Consider the following 22290-nt stretch of genomic DNA (forward strand, 5'->3'; position numbering starts at 1 on the left):
ATGGAGAGAAAGCCTTAACTATCCTTTCTCTTTGTCCTCTTCTTAGACAGTAACTACAAATTAGCACAGATGATGACTTTAACTAAGATGGAGAAGCAAATACTGTAGGTCCAGGAGGAAGCTCTGACTGTGCCGGGCTTCAGGTCAAGTTGTATTTATCGTCTAGTGTAAGATTCAGTTTCCAGAGCTTTACACATCTTAGGCAAACTTAATATGCTCCAGTGAGGAAAATACCTACCAAAAATACTGCCCCCTTTCTGTAGGGCTGGAAACGTACTGAGTAGAAAGTGTAACTTATTCAAGTTATTCAAACTACTCTGATCTGGGTTCCCAATGATCCCAGATAATCTGAAACCCTTCTTTCCCAGAAAACTGGGTCATGCACACCAAGACAGTACGTATGTAAACGTGAAACGGCCACGCTGAGCAGCTTGCTTTCTGTGTGTATTCAGAATCTCGGTGGAAAATCTGAGGTATTTTCAGTGTGCTCACCCCTTCCCAAGAGACCACACAAGTGCACTGGAGGTGACGGGGAGCATGAGCATCTGCTCAGAACGGTCACACTTCACAACACTGACAACTCTCCTGGCGGCATCCCACCCACTGGCACAATGCCTCATGCGTCTTCATTTAAGGCAAAACAAAGGATGGCAGCCTTTTCTTCTTCCCTTTTAGGAGGCTGTGTCAGGGCAGGAGGTCTAAAGTACCCTCTAGTCCCGCCGCCACACTCACACCAGCCAGAGGAGAGCCGCGCTCATTACTCATGCGAGTAGGGGAAGGCAGCACACGCACCTCGGCAGCTGCCAACAGCCAGCGCTGAGACACAAAAGAATCAGCATCACTTTAGCACCCTTTTCTCCCCAGCCTTAAAACGTCTGAGGTTGCTTTTCTAAATGTAAGCATTTCCAGAAATCCTTATGGAGCAGAGTACCTACTTCGTTAATCTGAGCTACATAAATGTCCGTTTGTTTAAAGACAGACAAAAGACAAAGTCAACACCCCTCCCTACATTACCCTCTCATCTGAGGAGAGGGTTCTCTTTGCTGTGCCCCTCAAAGGGACTCACCTTCTCCCCTGGTAACCCCTTCATGCTGGAACTTCCCTTTCCGCTGCTCTAAGCCAGGAGCCTCTGATGGGGAGGGCATCCCTGGCAGCCTGGCCTACTGAGAGGCTAGGGCCACACTCTTTTAGGAGAACCCTACACAAGGTTGTTTTACGAAAGACTTAAATCCTACCTTTAAACCCTGACATGGTCCCAAAGCTTTTGAGACTGATAAGCAGCTGCACTTAGCTCGCTCTGCATCACTGCTGGTGACTGAGCCGGGGCTGATCGGGGAGCACGTTCAGAACGTGGTCCCTGAAGGCAACACTGAGGCCTGCGGGCTGGACACTGAGGCTGGTTCAATTAAGAAAGATGCTGAGTAAGATTGCTCCACTTCTCACTCTCCCTTTGACTACTTTATATCAACTATAGCTTCTTCCTCTTTGAAAAAAAGAGCGTATCATTTAGTTCATGCCAAAGACTGGGAATTCTGTAAACTAGAATTCAGTCTTGTGGTTCTTCAACCCTGTGTACACAAGAATCACGTGGGAAGTTTACTCAAATTCAGGATTTATTATCCAGAGTCCCATTCCCACAATTCTAGTCCTTCAGGTTAAGGTAAGACTTTGGAATGTGCTTTCTGAACAAGCACTCCATGTGATTTTGATGCAGAGGTGGTCCAGATCACACGTGGAAGTCATCTGGTTCTTTTCTTTAGCAGCTGTTTGACTGTGAGTAAGTTCCTCAATCTCTAAACCTTACTTTTGAAATTGGATAATACTCCTTGAATGTCATGGTTTTGCTGTGATATCCAACCGAGAGGACACAGGAGAAAGCATGCTGGCAAAAGATGTGCACTAGATAGGGGTCACTTCAGATGACCAGTCCCACCCCTCCCGTACTGTCCTCCAGCAGGAGGACACCACTCATCTCTTCGGGGCAATGGTCTCCTGGCCCGTAAACAGAGAGGGCACTGCTGTTTATGTCGTCCACCTCCCACATGGGCATGGTCACACCAATGCCCTGGACGTCCTGACGACACAGGCTCTACTGGCCCACAGAGCCACAGAGAGGAGGTTCTTTAAAGAATGTCTAAGAATAGCAAACTCTGCATTTCAACAGCTGTAACAAAGGGGCTTAGCTCCCTCTAAATTTTTAGGTTAGCTGTAAACTGACTGAAACACTGGCTATGAGTTACAGTCCTTGATAAAGAATTTGCTCATTTTCAACTTGGGTTTGGGTGGCCCATTAAAACCAAGAGCTAAAAACAAAACAAAACACAATACTAACAAATTCATTTGTCAAATCTGCTTGTACAACTTGCTGTTCGAGTCTATGAAACAGCTATGATTTGGTTTCCATGAGGCCCTTTGAACTGAAATAGATAGCACCTTGATTTTTAAACACATAAAACACATATGCACTTAAAAATTATATATAAAAGCACTAGGCTTTGCCTCCTCTCCATCCCCTCAAATCAGGGATTGGAGAGGGTGGAAGCTGTTGCTGGAAATTAAGTAGGGCAACAAAACACTTTAGCAAACTTTATTCCCTGAAGTTAGAGGCGGCGCTGTCCTGCAGACGTCATACCACCTCGTCAGACTCCAGTCCATGGACCTCATATAAAGTGTCCAGTATTGCCAGCTGCTTTTCCATGGCAGGGAGGTAAAGGCTGAGGTCCCTCTGCATCCCAACACTGAAAGCTGCTTTCTGGTGGTCACCTTCCTTTATGGTTAACGCAGCCACAAAATCTTCATAGGATGGAGCTGCTCTCAGAGCTAACTGCAAAAGAATTGCCCGTGAGAATCTGCACCACATCTCTTGCAGACTTTACTCATGCACGAGAGCATGCGTGCACACACGCTCACACACATGCACAGAGCTGAGGAGAGCGAGAGAGAGAAAACAGGAGTATATCCTTTCAATTCGTGGACTCTAAAATTATGTTTCAAGCACCAAATCAAATAATATCAAGGCTAGAAGAAGCGAGTGTGTACTTGGGCCATCTTGAGGATGAATAATGCCATCACATCAGGGAATGCTAAGAAAAAAAGTTAGAGGAAAAGCCCTCTTCTCATTCACAGTGATCTAGACTCCTCCCCTGAAGTGCTCAGAATTACCTGTATGCATGGTGCGACCATTGCCTTTGTTCGTACATGGTCGGCCTTGCAGGGCGCCTCACCCTATTTGTGTCTCATCTCCATATATTTTCTTTGCATATCTCCTATTTCCCCCCACATGGGTAATATTTCCTTTTTGTATTCTTGAATATTTTCTAAAAAGGAAGGGGACTAACATTTGTTGTTTGCTTGTGCACTGATGCTTTAACGTATTTTATCCCAGTTAATCTCTGTAAGAACCCTGTATAATTTACATTCCTATTTTACAGGTGGGTATCACACAGCTAATGAGTGCCAGGGCCAGGACCTGAACTTAGGATCATCTCAATGCTTTTTCAACCATACCACCAACCACTCTACTTCCCTGATAGAAGATTTCCTAAGGTCCTTATAGCTCCCCTCCCTTTGCAGGCCAACTGTTCTGTAAGCTTGCTAAAATCTGCCATCTGGCATCTCTTGGGTTGGATCTGCTGAGATCTGTGGAGACTTTTTGGAATCTTGAATTATCATTCTGCAGTTGCTTTCTTGAGCTTCCTTATATTGAAAGTCATTGAGAATCAACCCTCCCCCTTTTTGCAATTGGAGAGTGGCATTACCATGCAGTGGTTAAAGCACAGGTGTGAGTGAGGAGACCTGGACTTGAATCTCAAATCTTTTGCATATTAGCTTGAAGAATTTAAGCAAGGTATTTAAAATCCTACAACCTCAGTTTCCTCGTCTGTAGAAGAGGACCGATACCACTTTCCTTACTTGAGGGATTAACGGGACATGTGGGATGTGTTTATTCTACTGGAACATAATAAATACTCAAATCGTAGTAGGGGTACAAGGGGGCAAGCAGAGAATGAAGGGAAAGCTACTGCCCAAAAATACAATGTGAGAACATCTTCCAGAACTGAAGGACATGAGTCTCCAGATTTAAAGACCTACCCAAGTGCTCAGCAGAATGAATCATTAAGACCAAAGGGAAAACATGGTGAAACTTTAGAATGTGGGATAAAGAACAGATCCTAAAAGCGTCCAGAAGGAAGTGAGGAATAGTTTATAACAGTTTATAACACAGTGAAACAGAAAGTAGCGTGACATTAGATTTTAAGTAACACTGGGAGCTGGAGGACAACAGAGGAATGCCTTCAAAGTTCTGAGAGAAAATGACTATCTACCTAGAATTCTACACCAGCCAAAACAACACTCTAGGAAAAAAAGGGCAGAATAAAGGCATTTTCAGGCATGCAGGAACTCAAAAATTTATCTCCCTTGCACCCTTCTTAGGAAGCTACTCATGTATGGATACCATCAAAAAGAGGGGTTAGATCAAGAAACAGGAAGTCACAGGACCTGGGAAATGAAGACAGGATGAGGTGGGGGTTCAGTATAGGAAAACTTGTGAAGAAACATCCTAGGGTAATAGCAGTACAACAATTCAGACTGGAATAAGAGTTTAGGAAGCTCTGGAACAGAAGACTCCAGGAAAAAAATAACAAAACCTGGTAACATTTGTGAGCTCAGAATGATGGTTATTTGAGAGATCTAATGGTGTGGGGAAAACCAGAAAACTCACATAAGAAAGAACAAAAAGTCACAGAATTTGGGGTCATTACCATAATGTTAAGTTGTGATACAAAGGGAGTGTGGAGGCAGAAGAGCTGAGGTTGTGAGGTCTAAGAGAGCTAAATTCTGATCCATAACAGAAAGTCAACATTAATTAAATTTGATAAACTAATTAAAATTAGGAAGTCCACAAATAATAGTAAATAGTTTTAGAAGCACAGAGGTATTGGAATAGCCAAAGCAGTTTTAAGTAGCAGCCTTTTTCAGAGTCTGGGAAGTACAGAACAGAAGGTAGGGACTGCTATTTTTATTACAACCTTTTTGGACTTGGTGACTAAAGACAAAACCAAGCAAAACTCTATGTACATCTGTTTAAGTAAAATAAAATTTTTTTAAAGTTCCTCCAGAGTGGAGCCCAGGACTGTGTATTTTTCAAAGGTTCCTAGGGGACTGTGATGCAGTCGAGTCTATTTGGGAAGCAATGACAGAACTCAGTTGAAGAGGAAGCCCCAACGAGGAAGAGCCCGGACTGGGCATCAGCTCCACAGATCATAACTGCTTGAAGACGGAAGTTCACACTACTTGGCTGGTAAACAAGTCAAATTCCTTGAGTGTAAAGGATGTTCCCCTGAGCAACCAAGATCAGTTAAATGAATTTGTCCCTGCTTATTGTAATTAGCACATTAGAAAACTCAGGAAGCTTTCCAAAGTAGGGATGACTTGGAGAACAGTAGGAGAGAGGCTGAAAGGGTCTATCTAGTTCCTCTACTGATAAGGCTGTTGCCAAATTCTCAACATAATCTATTTTCTTAAAAACCAGCAACTCTAAAAATTACTGACAATATCAAGAATCTTCGACTTGTTCTTACTCTATAACTTCGGATGTGTTACTTCACCTCTTTGTGTTTCAGGTTTGTCTTTAAACAGGGAAAGTAAGAGAACGTGCCTCAGAGTTACGAGATTAATAACTTCACGTAAGTAAAGCACTTAAAACATCTAGTGACGGGTAAGTGCTCCAATTCTAAGTTGTGGTTGTAGTTCTTGGTATTAGACACAGCAATTCTACTTCTAGGAACCTATTTTGAGGAGATAAGAGTTTTAGTCAAAAATGCATACAAACAGATGTTGTTTTATCTGTAAAAACAAACTTAAAGCAGCTTAAATTTCCAACAGAGGGGACTGGGCAAATAAATTAGGGCACCTCCACACTAGGGAAATATTATGCAGTTCCTAAAAACAAGTGGGAAAGACTACAGCTAACAATGCTGTTGCACATACAGCAAAATTGTTGAGAGAGTAAGTTCTAAGAGTTCACTTCACAAGGAAAAATTTTTTTCCTTTTCTTTCTTTCTTTCTTTCTTTCTTTCTTTCTTTCTTTCTTTCTTTCTTTCTTTTCTTTTTATTGTATCTATATGAGAAGATGGATGTTAGGCTAACCTATTGTAATCATTTCTCAGTATGTGTAAATCAAACTATCAAGCTGTATGTGTTAAATATACAATAATGTACGTCAATTATTTCTCAATAAAACTAGAAAAAAATTAAAAATAAAAAAGTGGGAGAAAAGAATACAAAATGATAGTACCAGCTAAATGTCAAAAAATTTATATGCATAGAGTAAATATACAAAATAAAAATAATTATACACATAATATAAACGTAGATATAAAAATAGACATCTATAAGTAGATATGTATTTATATAGAAATATAAAATGAAATAGAACAATATTGAAAGGAATATGTAAAAATATTTGAAAATAAGAGCTAGGAAGGTAAAACACAAAAATGTTAAAAAGTGGTTATCATAGAGTGGTGAAAATATGGACAATTTAAACTTCTCCCCTTCCTATTCTTCTATGATTTCTAAAAATTTTTTACAATGAGTCTAAATTACTGTATATTGGGGAAAATGCTATAAGTTAAAAAGTTTTTTGATACTCATGTTTGTGACAAATTTTGTTATAGCTGCATCCTTGTTGGCAACATCTCTTGGATCATCACTATTTTAGGATCAAACTCTGACTTCTAAACTGAAAAAAAAAAAAAAAAAAAAAAAAAAACTACCCCAAACTACATTAACGTTTCTTATAAAGGGTACAACTCAATGATTTTATGCTGTGTCATCTAACCAAGGGAATTTGGGTGTCAGGCACCTGCAAGCAATCACAGTATTTACTCAGGGAGATCAATGACTGTAGCAGCATCCTCTGCTTAATTTCTCACTGGCAGCTTCTCAGTTATTCTGTCTTCACTGTAGAGAGCTGTGATGTGGGCGATGAGCACCAGCCTTGGAGACAGCAACCTGGGCTCTGCCACTGCCTCACTCTGGGACTGGAACTAACTGTTCTGAACTTGTAAAATAGTGGGACTTAATCCTGAGGATTACCGAAGACAATGAACACAGAAGTACCTGGCACAGTGCCCGATACACAGTAAGTGTCCAACAGCCACATGGTAGCTATTACTGTTATTAAACATGCATTGAAGGTAAGTGTGAGCAGTTTGTGGCTGCAACTGGTCTGGCTCCTATTCCAGTGAACAGTAGGATGGAGCCAGTCATCTCTATGCTTTCAGAGGTTTCACTTTCACTAAAATTTGATTTCTTCCATGGTAAATTCTTCCCACTTTATCTGCCTCCTAATAAATCATGACCTAAACAGTTCTTACGTTGGCAAATGATGTCTCCCATGCTTTAAATTAGTAAACGACATCATTGTGGAGGCTGTTTTGAATCTCTGACCTTCCCCAAAACACTCTCATTCTATGGCATTTCCTATTGTACCACTACACGAGACTCCGTCTTTTCATGGCTGCATCTAAGGCTGACCCCTCCCCAGACGGGAGGATCACAGAGTATTACGGCGGACATAAAGGGGACATCTATTCCTGCTACTTTACAAAGCAGGCTAAGTGATCTGTCTAGGGGGCTAGGATTCCCAAGTGTGTGTTCATCCTAGGTCACGCTGGGAAGGAGGCAATGGTAGGTAACAGCGGCTAAAACGTATGAATACAAACACCTCCACAAAGAAAATAACAGGGTGAGAAGAGATTTCCTAGCCCTAGCCACTGGCAACCCAGGTCAGTTAATATTCGAGAATAAAATTCAATTTAGGAAAAAAATATCTACTAAAATCTGAGAATTAACAGGACTGACTACAGGCAGCAGAGGGAGCTATGGGCTTGAAACTGCCACCAGGTTCCCCTCAAAGGGTGAGCATCTGGCAGCTTCCTGCACTCTTCACTGCCCTATCAGACAGGCACCCACTTTCGAGACAAGTCTCCACAGGAACTGGATAAGGTGACGCACACTCTGTCTAGCCTCACCTTTCAATGCCAACATTTCCACCCAACAAAAGACCTACAGACTTAAATGAAATAAGCAACTGTTTGTTCTCAATCTCAAAAACAAAGCAAACAGAAGCACCACACAATACAAAGCAGAACAACTAGCCATGACCATGAGAACATTAGGAAGCAGAAAGATTACTTACCGCAAAAACCCCTCGAACTACCCAGCCATGGTGTTGCCGTAACGTTTTACCATATGCATTATCTTGAAGAGAAGAAAAACTCCATGAGGAAAACAATTTCATGAGAATTTGATATGCTATTTGTATCATGTCCTTTCTAATATATGTAGTAGCACATTCCTCCTGGTATTAGAAACTGATGAAAAAACTTGAATTACAAGATTACGTATCCCACAGGTCCTGAGTAGGAAAAATAGCCCGCACAGATTTTTAAAAGAAAAATTGGTATTTCCATTCTTACTCTGAGTCAGAATATCCAAACTTCAGCTTATTACCATAGTTGGAAAATTCAGTATATATAAGCCAAGTAAAGAGGGAAGAAAGGATATTAGAAAATAGAGACTAAATGCAATTTAAAAAATTACATAATACAACTAAATACAATTAAAAAACACCATAAAAATATAAAAACGCAGTTCCCTGAAATGTTGTGTGACCCAGAGCCAGTCCCTTCACCAGCCTCTTTAACCATCTGTTCCTGCTTTGTAAAATGATCTCTAAGGTTCTCTTCGAATCTAACATTCTATTGTAGGATGTCAAACGTTTGTCCCAGATGTCCCTATGACCCTGATATACAGTATTAAAGCTAGAAACCTTTAAAATCATTATGGAAAGAGTGGCTTGAAATCATTAAGCTAGTTATAAATTAACTGATGAGGCCGATTAATAAAAGTCATTCATATCCTTGTCTTTAAAAATAAAAAACTATTACCTTTGCCCGAATGTGTTTTAAGAGATTTAAAAACTGCTATATAATTTTAATCACAAAAAAAATCTCAAGAATAAGATGACTGCATTTTATGCAAGGGATGTGTTCCTGAAGGCTTTGAATAATTCAATATATACAAAATTCAAAACTGATTTTTCCATAGGAGTAAAGGCACTCTCAGGAGGCACAGCTCTACATCACCACAGCACATTTTTATTTCAATCCTCCATTTTATTTTCTCAGCGTCATCTCCAGTGGTCTACAGAGTGCTCACATTCCTCAATTACAGCACAGAGTGTCATGGGGGTTGTTTGACCTTCGTCATGTTTTACCACATCTAAATTTTATTCCAAGCTTATTTATTTTCATGTGCTAGCTTCAGCACTAGTATAAGCACCACCACCATTTAATCAATGACTGGGAGACACTATAATAGAATATAAAAACATTTTAAATTATAACAAGATCAGATGTTTAAATAACAAAAATGCAGACACCGAAACCACAACCACAAGTTCCTATGCAGTAAAAAAAAAAAAAAGGAGTTCACAGAACACTGCCAAAGGACATCAGGTATCTGCATTTTACTGGGCAAAATGGTGCTGCCATGTGGCTGTACCCTGAATATGGTTTACAGTTCATACAAGCCTTCTAGCTTTGAAATGATGAAATTCTCGTCCACTTCTATTTTTAAAATTTGGGTGAGGTTTTATTGATACTTTAGCATACCATACTATCAATTTTACATAATTTAAGTTTGCATAAAGTACAATTGTATTTTGTATAAAAGAAGACTGTACATTTGAAATATAATATACAGATTTCCCTGGCTATCTAAAGTTTTAGAAACAGGTTGAAATGCCAGCATCCAGTGTGGTAAAGCTAAAGTAGAAATGATAAAAATCAGTAAATTCAAGTGGAGAAAGGACTCTTACAAACAGTCTAAAGGAGAACTCAAGATTAAATTTAATCTTTTTCTTAGGAGAACAGTCTGAGTAGACTACGGCATTGTCAAAGATACAAGTCTTCAACGTAAGCCACACTTAAAACCTATCCGATTCTCTGAGGGGACAGATGGTATCAGGGACACTTCAGATGGTATAGAAGACCTCAGTGAAGAAACGGTTGCTAGCACACAGCGTACAGTGTAGACGGGCAGAAATACCAGGCACCGTGTCTGAGGTAAATCAGCGAGACAGTCAACCTTCCAGCCATCTAAAAAGCCATGTGAGCTGGCAAGATAGTGTACAGATCCACAGAAAACATCCTGAGGCGTCTTACAGAGGTAAGATAGTGGGAACACTTTCTTGTGATCCTAATCCAGGCAAGGTATTAAATGCTATTAAAAGTAAACAGGTGAAATTCAGTGCCATTAAAACCTGCTGGTGGACATCCATGATGGAACAGCTGCTCCATTCAACCAGAATTTAGTGAGAGTCTACCACACACTCCATACTACGCAAGGCAGCAGGGATCTTTGGGTGATTTGAACTCAGTCCCCTGCCCTCAGGAAGTTCACTGGCTTGTAAGAGAGCCAGCCTCTGACAAATCACTATTATGCAAATTGTCAGCTGCTATAATAGAGATCTGCACCCAGTGCTACAGGAATAGAAAGAGAGAGATGAATCCAGCTTCGGAGTACAGGGAACAAAGATAATCCTCCAAAGGGGTCTCAAAGGCTGGGTAGGGCAGAGAAAAGGGTGGGGGCCAGGGCTTCAGACAGAGGAAGCTACATGGAGTTGTGAGAGACGGTGGCATGAAGGGGAAACATGGCTGAAGATCACTGGGCCTGGAGCCAAATTGTGAGGAGCTTTTGATGCCATGTCAAGGATCTGAACTTCCTACCTGAGGCACAGTGGTAATTTAAAAAAAACAAACCTTACTTCTTTTTTTTTTTCCTTTCTGATTTCACAAATACTGCATGCTCATTATAAAAATATGGAAAATACAAAAAGGGAGGAACTAAAGAAACCTGTAATCATGCCTCCTAGAGATAACCACAGTGGAAATTCTGGAGGCGTATTTCCTTAAGTCTTTTTTCCTATACACACAGTATTATTTTCTTCTACTAACAGTCATGATCACCCTGATTTGGAACTATGGTAGGGAAATAAAAAGAGAGACACATTTCTTTACGGTACGCAGCAAACATCGCTGACTGCTGTCCTGGTCTCTGAGCCTTCAGCTCAAGCTCACGTGGCAGACAAAGTACCTGTTATATATGGGCTCTGGATCAGGTGCGACTCCAACCTCACAGACTTTCTACTTTTCTTACACTTTGCCAGTGGGCAACCATTCAAAAAGGCCCAGAAACCTTCCTGCACGTCTCCTTCTATGGGACAGCAGAAAAACAAGGATGCTATGAGTCCAAATAGCATGGGCAGCCTGGTCAAAGGAAGAGTGTTTGTGCAGCAGCACAATCCAGGCCCTTCTAGGCAGCAGCTGTCCTTGCTGTGCCTGCACCTGGCCGAAGACGAGTCCCACCAGGCAAAATGTGGGCCGGGCAGTCTAATGAGAGAAGAAGGAGTCCGAGAATTTAGTCTGGGTCCTGACCCAGACCTAGGAAGGCCACTGCTGCAATTTAAAACCAACAAATAAAATAAAACTCGTTAAAAAAAAAAGAAAAGAAAAAGACTTGACAAAAGTCTTAGCTGACTTCTAGGGCTGACTTCTAGGGCTGCAAATACCTCTGCCACGTGATGCTGCATTAAAATAAAATGAAGTCTAAGCCTGACCTATTTTGGTTACCTAGAGAAGATTAGATAATGAAATACATTAATCTTCACTGAAATACCCACTCATTATCATAACGCATGTTCTATAATCTGGAAGTATTTTTGGCCTCTGAAAGACATAAATGATACCCTTCTCCCAGTTCTTTGAGATGTGTCAGTTCCTTAGAAACTGAGTCAAAATTTCTGAGTAGGACGTATTAATAGGCACCTTGCCTAATTCTCTTCCTTTTACAAACGAAAAAATAGAAAACCCAAAGAGATCATTACTTGCCCAGGTCACAAAGCTAAAAAAAATGAGAACTTGGGGCATTCTTGTCATATTAAACCATTCTGACAAAAACTAATGTTGATTCTTTGTGACAATATAAAATAATGAAAAATTTTAAATGTGCCTTTAACTAGCCATTTTTTGAAAAAATTGGAATCTTATTCTATTTATGGAAACAACACACTGATTTCTTTACTAGTTACTTGGAAACTTTCTCAGGCATTTAGAGATTATGCCTAAACCTGTTACAGCATCTGAGCGATAACACTTTCCATTACTATTAATGGATAACTATTCTGTCCAGGAACAGAACATACAACAGTGTCTCTCTATTGTAAATCTAGAATCAGTAAGGATTTGTAAAATTCCTTTGGGCTGTAAGAGAGGACAAAGGAGAAACACAAATCGAAGTTTTAGGAGAGAGCTTGGGAAGTAGATAAGCAAAGCCAGAAAAGGTGGAATCAATCATTCACTGAGCCCAGGAAACCATGATCATCTCAGCTTTGCAAATGAACTAAACTAGGCAGTCCTTAGACAAGAATCAGGAACCAAGGAAGGTCTGAAAATGACTAAGCAGTGAATAAATCTGAAAATACTCGGTGAAAAAGGAAGAATGTGCATAGTATGACACCATGTACATGAGTTTAAAATATGCAATACAATATTAGGTACTGTTTATGGATATATATATATATATAGTAAAAGTATAAAAACACTCATTATATGATGATAAACTACATATTCAGGATGAAGATCTCCGGAAATAATGTGGTCACAAGGTGGTAGATGGTATTGTATCTGTATATTTGGTCAAATGGTAGATATCCGACATAATTTTAAAAACACTACTAGTAGGAAAATACCCTCAAATTCCTTATAGTGACTAAGCTTCAGGCAAAATGAATTGTATGGCAAAAGCCAACTCAATAACCAGTTGACAGAGACAAACAAGTACACAGAAATATCCTTTTTTACCTTCAGGCACCATGGAAATGAAAACTTGTATTGTAAACCAATTCTGCCATTAGAGGCACATGCTGTGAATAGTCCTGGAGACGGCATGACTCGATTCATATTCCTCAGCATGTTCAGAATAATTAGTAAAGTTATGACTTGGTGTCAAATATCTGATTAAGAGTTCTGACTTTCTCTCTTACAGTTCTCCTTGACTGTGAAAGCCTTTCATATTAAATACGTAACTAAGTATCCTTTAAATTTTCTTCTATTCTGTGCTAGAGATCTTGGTTAGGTTAATGTGACCTGACATTTAAGGAATCTTTCTGAGACAAGGGATGCGGCAATATGCTATCCTGCTGAGGGAATAGTGCAGAGCCCGTAACATTTAGGACAATGGTGCATGAAATGGCAGAGCAACTTTTCTTCCTTTTACTTACAAGGATGCTTTCTAAAGGCTCTTTTTGATGTGGCATCTGGGAATGGAGGGGTTCAGCTACAGGGTGGACCGTTAAACATATTTGCCTTGTGTGCCCAACTCTTCCCTTAGAATGGTCTCTAGAGAATGTCAGAGGACTCTGAGTTCACAGCAGCTTGTGGCATGAGACCACCCAAAATATTCCATTTTGACCATCATTACGGGGAATCCAAGTGATGACTCAAATCAAAAAGAGGCAGCATAAAGGCCAAGCCCAGATGCTGAAAACTCATTCTAGGTCACAGAACTGCAGCAATACCATGACTATTCATGCATCTTCCAGAGAGTTAATAGATGTCAAGGCTTCCATTGTGTCATTTAGGACTTTTAAGTATCATCTCCCATTTCCAAAGCCATTAAGATTATACAAGTTTTATGAGCATTTACATCAAAATCTTTCTTAAGCAGCATTTTCAAATTCAGGGGTGCCATCCAAGATTTATCCTTAATTTATTCCTACTAACTGTTTCGATGTTCTGAGATTAGAAAAATTTCCAGTCATTGGAGAACCAGCTAATGATCATGAAAAGGAGGCAAAATTAACTGATGCTATGGCTAACTAATTCCAGCCTTCTAATGCAGTCAAAATTCCCAGATAACGAAAATGTAGCCTAGTGACAGGTGAGTGTCAACATCCCAGCTCTAGATGAACGGGTCTCAAACGTTACATGGATTAAAGTCACTTGAATGATATGTGAACACACGTATCGCTGAGCCCCACCTTGGAGTTTCTGAGTCAGCAGATGTCAGGTGGAACTTGGTAGTCTGTATTTCTGTAAGTTTCCAGGTGATGAAAATGCTGGGTTCTTGGACCACTTTGAGAACCACTGATCTAGATTTGAGACCCTGAGGAAGATACTTACTCTCTCTAAACCTCAGTTTACTTGCTGTAAAAGGGGCTTATTCAGAAGATTAAGTGAAATGTTTATGGAGAACCTAGTGTCACCCCAACACTGGGTGCTCTATAAATGGTAGCTGTTATTACAATAACTCAAAATCAATCTTAGAATTTAAAAAATGTAAGCTAATTTGCCTATCTATGGCATATAAATTGCACATACCTTCTCTTTTACCTGTATACCCAAACTCCCTCATTTTAGACAAGATATCAGTCTTATAATGGCTGTGATTTCAAAATGAGAAAAAAGAAGCCATTAATCCAGAAGAAATATGCATCAAGGAGTCTACGAGTTCTGAATAGTTAATGTGTAAACATTTCTCATAAAGCTTTCTTTGTCTTTCCAGAGTTTACTATGCCTATGTCTAGAGGGGAAGAGGGTGGTTAGGGGAACTTTCTCCATATTGAACAGCAGCAGGAAACTAGGGATCCCTACAAGCAAAGATGATCTAAATCATGAAATCCTCAGAAATAATCCTGAGCATCAGGATGACAGTCTAAAATTTATAGTCCTCTTTTCCTTTCCACTGAAAGTAGTTCATAGGGGAAGACAGGGAAGGAGAAGCTGAAATTGGCTGTAATTATTTCAGTTTTGAAGCAGCATTTACCCTTCAAGTTTCCTCTCTCTTCACAAAGTCAACATCTCTAGGCCCAGTCTCCAAATCAAGTAAAAGGTAGGGGAGGAAAAGGGGCAGCAGTAGGGATGGAGGCAATGCAGAAAGGGAATATCCTTAACTTCCTCTCCACCTCCAAGGGCAAAGCTTTTCTTTTCACTTGCTTGTGTCCCTTCTACTCCACCCCAGCTCCAGCAGAGGGGTGATGAGATTAGCATTCCCCACTTCCCCTAACACAGATAGCCACAACAAAGCAGTAGCATCCTGTGACATGTGGAGTCTGCACACAGTGCTGAATTCCATATTTTCTGTGTTTCCTGCAGGTGGCGAAGTCTTCCTCCCAGTGTGAAATTTCCATACTAAGAGGTTAGTCTAGAGAGAAATTTCGGGCTTGGCAACTGAGTTTTGTAAACCTTCCATTTGTAGTTTGAGACAAATAAACCCCATTTTCTGGCAGGTTATCAACTTTGTATATCATGATGAAAATATAAATAATAATAGAAGCTAACCTCTATGAAGAGCTTATTATGTACCAATTTTCTAATCTTCTCACATGAATTAAACCTATTTAATCTTTACAACAATCTTACTAGGGAAATCAAATCATCATTCCCATTTTATAGATGAGGAAACTTAGGCACAGAAAGGTTAAGTAAATTGCCTAAGGGCACAACACAACAGTGTATTAAGTGGTGGAATCCTGAGAGCCCAGGATCTTAATCACTCCATAGAGTAATAAAGTTTGATAGATACCCAAGAATCATGTTTCAGTACTGAAATCAGGACAGAGAGGGGAGAATATAACTGAGACTGTCCCAGAAATTCAGGGATGTATGAGAAGCCCCAAAATGCAGATAGCTCAGGGATATTGTGAGACAAATGAGGACCTTTGAGGCAAGGACCCCAAAGTGACCCTGCTTCAGGTCCTTTGTGGTCTTAACATGTCTTTCAATCTTTCAGAATTTCTATTACCTAACCAATAGAAACAGGTTAATGTGAGGATTAAGTTTTCTAAATTTTTTATACGGTGTTACAGAAATATCAGCTTATACTGTTTCTTGGCACATCAGTAAGTTTCTAGACAGGGAGACCTGGGAATATCACGAGGGGGCAAGATCTGTCAGGACTCATGACCCACAGGGAGGACTAATAAAAGGGAAAAGAACTTACCCCAACATGGACAAAATGCTGCAATGAATACTGGCTCCTTTTCCCCAACGAAGCATCTAATTCATTCATTTCACTATTTGTAATCATGGCTGCTTAAAGCTTGACCCTGTGCTTCTCTACATCCTAATAAAGTTAATATGGAATTTCATTCCCATTGCCCACCCTGCCAAAGCCTCAATACCCAACCGGTAATGACTTCCTAGAGGCCAAGACTGAGAGTTCAGCCACTCTGTTATGAGCACTGTGGAGATGCTTCCAAGTCGTCAATGTTTTCCAAAAGTGGTCTGATACATGCACTGATCCACCCACCTATCTACCCACCCATCCAATGTTTATTAAGCACCTACAATGCTCCAGTCACTGCATTAAGATGCTGAAGACATAGGACAATCTCCTTTGAGCAAGGCCTTCATCCCAGTCTCAACTAGCACTACAAAAATGGGGCACACAGGGCACTTGAAGAGTACAAGATGGTGATCAACCCTTCATCTCACTCCAGAGCAAATTCCCAGGGTTCCTCACATCCTCTTTTTTATGGTCTCCAAAACTAGCTTCTCTTTGGAAATTGATTTTAGAAAACTACATAGTATCTCAAGATTATTTTAGGAAAAACTAACTTCTTAAAATTATTAGGTTTTCCTATTAAGATTAAGAGATGGTTCTCTATTAATTTAGCTCTTCTTTAAGGTACACTAATTTTTAATACATTAGATCTAGATTACCAGGTCACTACCTCATGGGTTCTTTTTTAACAAAGCATATAAGAAACAACTAATAAATAATAATGAAATTGAAAAGAAACAAAATCAAATCTTGAAAAACACACCCTATCTCCTCCTCCAGGGGTCTCCATCTCACATCTTATTCAATTAATCAATCAAAATGTGAAAGAACACTTACTCAGAGCTGTCTGGATGTCCTTTTCTCCATTTTTCACTTCTGTCAAAAATCCCTTCAAAAATTTGAGACCTCTAAAACAAAAAAGAGGAAGAAATATTCTTTTCAAAGTTCACTTATGTTGAATGGGTATAGAGAAATGGCAGGCGCCAGCTTCTTTTTCAGTAGTACCATGGGCACAGCAATAAACAAGCGACATGGTAGTCCTTTCTGAGTTTCTCCCCTGTCATTCCCTTTAGCTTGCTCTAGACCCATCTAATCTGAAATACCTCAACAGTGGTTTTCAAAATGTGGTCCCAGGACAAGCCGCTTCAGCATCACCTGGGAACTTGTTACAAATGCAAATTCTGGGGCCCACTCCAGACTTACTGAATCAGAAACTCTGGGTTTGGGGTGGAGCAATCTGTGTTTTTTAATAAGCCCTCCAGATAATTCTGATGCCACTAAAGTTTGTGATATACTGACTTAAAGACAAACCAATCAACTTTGTTGTCCTTTAAGAATCCTATCTTACATTTCCTATTAACAATATTTATCACCATGAAGGGGGAGGGGAAGCTGGTGTTCTATTCATCAGGCCTTTTAGAAAAGGCTGTACAGTTAGGTTATAGCCTTCACTCAGAAGTAGTCTCTTTTGCATAACAATTTTTTTGCCAGCAACATTTCAACTAAGCTGGATTTTGGCTGCTGCCCCACCCCTGCTGCCTTACCTCTTCAGCCACAAGAGGGCTTCTGTAGCTGAGTTCCTAACCTGGGCCACATCGGCCTCCACTTCATGCAGCACTATCTTCTGGAGGGTAGTAAACTCTTCCTTGTTGGTTATATACTTCTGATTTACCTTCTGCAGGAAAAGCAGGGAAACAATCTACGTTAAAAACGCTAAAGCGATCAAGCAAGTCAGTTTACTACGGAGACATAAGTGTGTCAAGCAGGCCTCTATTAGCTTCTTCCTTGTGTTTTCAAAGTAATGGGTGTTTAAAAATTATTTTTAATAATGTGTTTCTTTTATTTGAGAATTCTTATGAGGCTTATGCTAGAATTAAATAGTCTCAGGGTTTTAAACTACTGTTTTTAAAGTTTTTTTTTAAAGTTTTTTCGTGAGAAATGTTCTCACAGCTGGCCTATACTTTTCATCCTGAGTATAAACTCAACAATCATTTGTTTCTAAATGAAATTTCATGCAACCACTCCCTCCAAATACACAGTCTCTAGAGACAAGCTCAAATATTCACCTTAATATTTCCAACTAGATCCATTTTAACAGGAGCAAACACCGTAGGGCCAAGTTTGTCTAGAAGAAAAGATTGAAAATATCTTTGAAAAAGTAATTTTTTCAAGTGGAAAATATTTTTTATACTAACAACGTATTTAACAGATCCCCCCTCCTCCCAATTTCCATTTTTGGCTTTTAAATCATTGTCTGAACATAACCTTCAAAGGCTTCTAGGACACTACCAATGACCTTTCCTATTGCACTGCTCTGAGGTGAGTAAGTCTAATAAGGTCCGAAGGGCAGGGGAGGATAATCTTCTAAGTTTAGAACGCATGGTGTAATCCTTGGGCTGCACTGTCCAAAACGGTAGCCACTGGATGTGTGGCTATTGAGCACTTGCAATATACCTATTTCAAGCTGCAATGTACTGTAAGTGTAAATATATACCAGATTTCAATGACTTAGTACCCAAAAAAGAATGCAAAATATCTCATTAATGATTCTTTTATATTGATTCCATGTTGAGATGATATTTTGGATATATTAAGTTAGAGAAAATACATTATTAAAATTAGTTTTCTCTGCTTTGCTTTGCTATTGTAATGTGCCTGCTAGAAATTCTGAAATTATATATGTGGTTTGAATATTTTTGTTGGATAAGAGCAACTAAAAAAATTACACAAAGGGGTATAGCTAAAAAGTCGAAAAAGAAAATATAATAAAATTCTAAAAAATACCTGACTTTTCCAAAAGAAAGGCGGAAACAAAGGTAGGTAACTAAAAAGTTAAAAGAGGAAATAAAATAGAATACTAAAAAAAAAATTGTTTAATTGGCTAAAAATCAAGAAAGGAGTAAAAAGGAACAAAGAACAGATGAGACAAATAGGATATAAATAGCAAGACGGTACAAGCACATAGCCAGACAGCAGGCTTAAATTCATCTAAACACTGTAATTTACTACATTAACACAGTACAGGAAAAAACATGATAATTTCAATAAATGTAGAAGATACATTTTGTAAAATTAACTCATTCATGATAATAAAAAACAACTCAACATACAAAAGTCAACTGCTATTAATGAACAATTGGAAAATGAAATACTTTTTATGATAGCACAAAAAAAATCTAAAATTTATTCCTACCAAAAGATGTGTAAGACTGCTACACTGAAAACTATACAGAACAATGTTGTGAAGAAAAGAAGACCTAAGTAAATGGAGAGATACAGCACATTTGTGGATTGGAAGACTCAATGTAGTTTAAGATGTCAATTCCTTACCAATTGGTTTACATATTTAATGTAATCTTAATCAAAATCCCAACAGGCTTTTTAATAGAAATTGAAAAGCTAAAATTTATATGCACACACAAAAGACCTAGAAATGCCAAAATATCTTGTAAAAAAAGAACAAAACTGAAAGATTTAACATTATCTGATTTCCAGTCTTACTATAAAGGCACAGTAATTAAGATACTGTAGTACAAGCATAAGGAAAAAGAAACAAATCATCGGAACAGAAGAGAGTCCAGTAGACCCACATTTATTCGGTCAATTGGTTTTCAAAAAGCTTTAGAAGTAATGCAAAAGGGAAAAGATATTTTTTCAACAAATAGTTCCTGAACAACCAGACATAAGAAGAAGAAGAAAAAGGAGTCTCAATCCTTACCTGACATCACATACAAAAACTAATTCCAAGATGGATCATAAATGTAAGCATAAAATCAAAACTAAAGAGTGTAGACAATACAGGACACTACCTTTATGACCTTGGAGATAAACAAAGATTTCTTAGGACACTGAAAGCACTAACTGTAAAAGAAATAAAATAGATAAATTGGATTTCATGAAAATTAAAAACTCTGCTCTTCAAAAGAAATAAGCAAGCAACAGTCTGAGGGAAAACATTCATAATGAGTATCTACAAAGAAATGTTATCCAGAACATACAAAGAACTCTTACAGCTCAATAATAAAAAGAAAATTAACCAACTTTTAAAAATGGATTAAAGATTTGAACAGACTTCACAATGGAAGAGGTAGCACTGGCCAATAATTAGATGAAAAAGTGCTCAATGTCATCAGTCATCAGGGAAATGCGAATTAAAGCCATAACAAGATAACACTAAACACTCACAAGAATGGCCAAAATCAAAAATACTGATACCACCAAATGCTCGTGAAGATGTGAAGCAACAAGAATACTCATACACGGCTGCTGGAAGTGTACAATGGTGCAACCACTCCCTACAAAATTAAATATATAAACCCTATGAATCAGCAGTTTCACTCCCAGTTATTTACTCAAGAAAAATAACATACATCCACAGTCACCAAAACGTTCAGAGCAATTCCACTTATAATAGCCCCAAACAAGAAACTACCCAAATGTTTATCTGTAGGAGAATGAATAAACAAACTGTGGTATACTCACTTAGCAGAATACTATTCACCAATAAAAAGGAATCAGCTACTGATACACGTAACAACAAAGATGAAAACATTATACTGAGAGAAAAAGCCAGATGCAAATGAGTATGTAACATGATTTTATTTAAATGAAATTTTAGAACAGGCAAAACTAACCTATGGTGACAGAAATCAGAATGGTTGCCTTGGGCTGGGTGATGGGTTGGGGACTAACCGGAACAGGGAACATTCTGGGGTGATGAAAATATTCTCTGTCTTGATAAAGGTGTGGATTACATAGGTATATGTATTTCTCAAAAGTAGCTGAATCTTAACAGTTAAGTTCTATATAAATTATACCTTGTTTTAAAAAAAGATACATAATTAAATGGATTATACAGCAAATTTCAACACATTAGCAATTCCTAGTACTATAAAAGTAAATGCAATTTAAACGTAAATAAATTTATAATTTTTTTAAATCAGAAAAGTTTTAGCTGGTAAAATTTTTTCATAGTACCAATGGATTTGAAGGTCTATTCCTCAACTACTTTTGACTTCCGCTTTTTAACTACTATTTCTAGAAAACAGAATTCCCTTTTTTAATTACACAACTCTGAGATTGATATTTAGTCATAATTAGAAATGAAATGAGAATATGCAGTAATACTTAAGGCCACACAATTTTACTGTATGTGGCTGGTGATATAAAGAGGTAAGGTAAGAAGAATGGTCACCTCACTGTATATGTATTTCAGGATATTTCTATTACAAAATAACTGCAATGAAATAGATTCTAGAGGCTAATGAATTTAAGGCAGATCCAGCAATCTTACCTAATACTGGAACCACAGCATAACACGATGCTAAGAATGCTTCTGTGGGAATGCCACTGTCTTCCAGAAGTTCAATGTCACTAAAGCTAAACAATTTGGTGATACAGAAGAGGAAAGATCGAAAATGCAACATTAGAACACTCTGCAGTTCAGAGGCAGTCATGAAAACAGCTGCCCCTCTGTAGGTCAAATCATTTAACCTGATTTCGCAAATATGCCCCAGTGATTATTTTTCTATTATAATTCGATCTAATAAAAATCATTTTCCAAAGATAATCCACCAAAGCAAGCTAAAATTTGTTGACAGAGTGTGCTCTCACAATCCAATTCCTTCTTATCCACTGCTTCAGACAAGGTCAACAGTGAAGCAGATACTTGGTATATCATATTCTCTGTTCTGTTAGAATACGCTGTCACCTGAAAGGAACACCAGGACGGATTTCCCAGAAGAAAATCTGTATCCAGCTGTCAGTAATTTCAGAGAGTATAGAATACCTGGTGTTCATGGTACTAAAGAAAGTTGGGATAACTTCTTGGCCTTCTTCCCAGTGGGATTCTGAAGAGCTGCCTGAGGAGTTTGGTTCTGGCTCTGCCACGTCACTGTCATGATTTCCCAGGTTCACCTCTCCATCTTCCTTCATTATTTCCCCTTGGACTGCAAAGTACAAGATACCTATTACTAATGTTTTATTTATTTATTATAAAAAGTAATATATATATACATACATATATATGTGTGTGTATGTATATTGCTGAACATTTCTAACCCAGAAAAGTATACAGAAAGAAAACTTAGGGAAATACTATACACATACATATACGCATATAAACAAAATTGGGTTTAAATATATGCAGATTTTTAT

The 22290-nt window shown here is 38.6% G+C and overlaps 1 protein-coding gene and 1 pseudogene across 5 annotated transcripts in view; both read right to left on the minus strand.

The window, feature by feature from the left end:
- The window catches only part of LOC116278744 (probable protein BRICK1 pseudogene), a 52858-nt pseudogene extending 35832 nt beyond the window's left edge, over positions 1 to 17026 (minus strand).
- The window catches only part of PLEKHA8 (pleckstrin homology domain containing A8), a 67415-nt gene that overhangs the window by 14666 nt on the left and 30459 nt on the right, over positions 1 to 22290 (minus strand). For 3 of the 5 annotated variants that reach the window (XM_031674269.2, XM_072964732.1, XM_072964733.1), the window contains 7 exons: positions 21923 to 22082; positions 21428 to 21513; positions 18201 to 18259; positions 17679 to 17809; positions 16972 to 17042; positions 8207 to 8268; positions 2573 to 2824 (listed from right to left, as the gene is read on the minus strand). In XM_031674269.2, the coding sequence (XP_031530129.1) occupies positions 2627 to 2824; positions 8207 to 8268; positions 16972 to 17042; positions 17679 to 17809; positions 18201 to 18259; positions 21428 to 21513; positions 21923 to 22082 (767 nt within the window). In that variant the 3' untranslated portion in view covers positions 2573 to 2626. Of the gene's footprint in view, positions 1 to 2572; positions 2825 to 8206; positions 8269 to 16971; positions 17043 to 17678; positions 17810 to 18200; positions 18260 to 21427; positions 21514 to 21922; positions 22083 to 22290 lie in introns of those variants that run through there. The other 2 variants (XM_031674272.2, XM_072964734.1) reach the window with 2 other exon arrangements.

This window comes from Vicugna pacos, chromosome 7 (assembly GCF_048564905.1).
Source record: "Vicugna pacos chromosome 7, VicPac4, whole genome shotgun sequence".
In the NCBI taxonomy this organism is placed as follows: Eukaryota; Metazoa; Chordata; class Mammalia; order Artiodactyla; family Camelidae; genus Vicugna; species Vicugna pacos.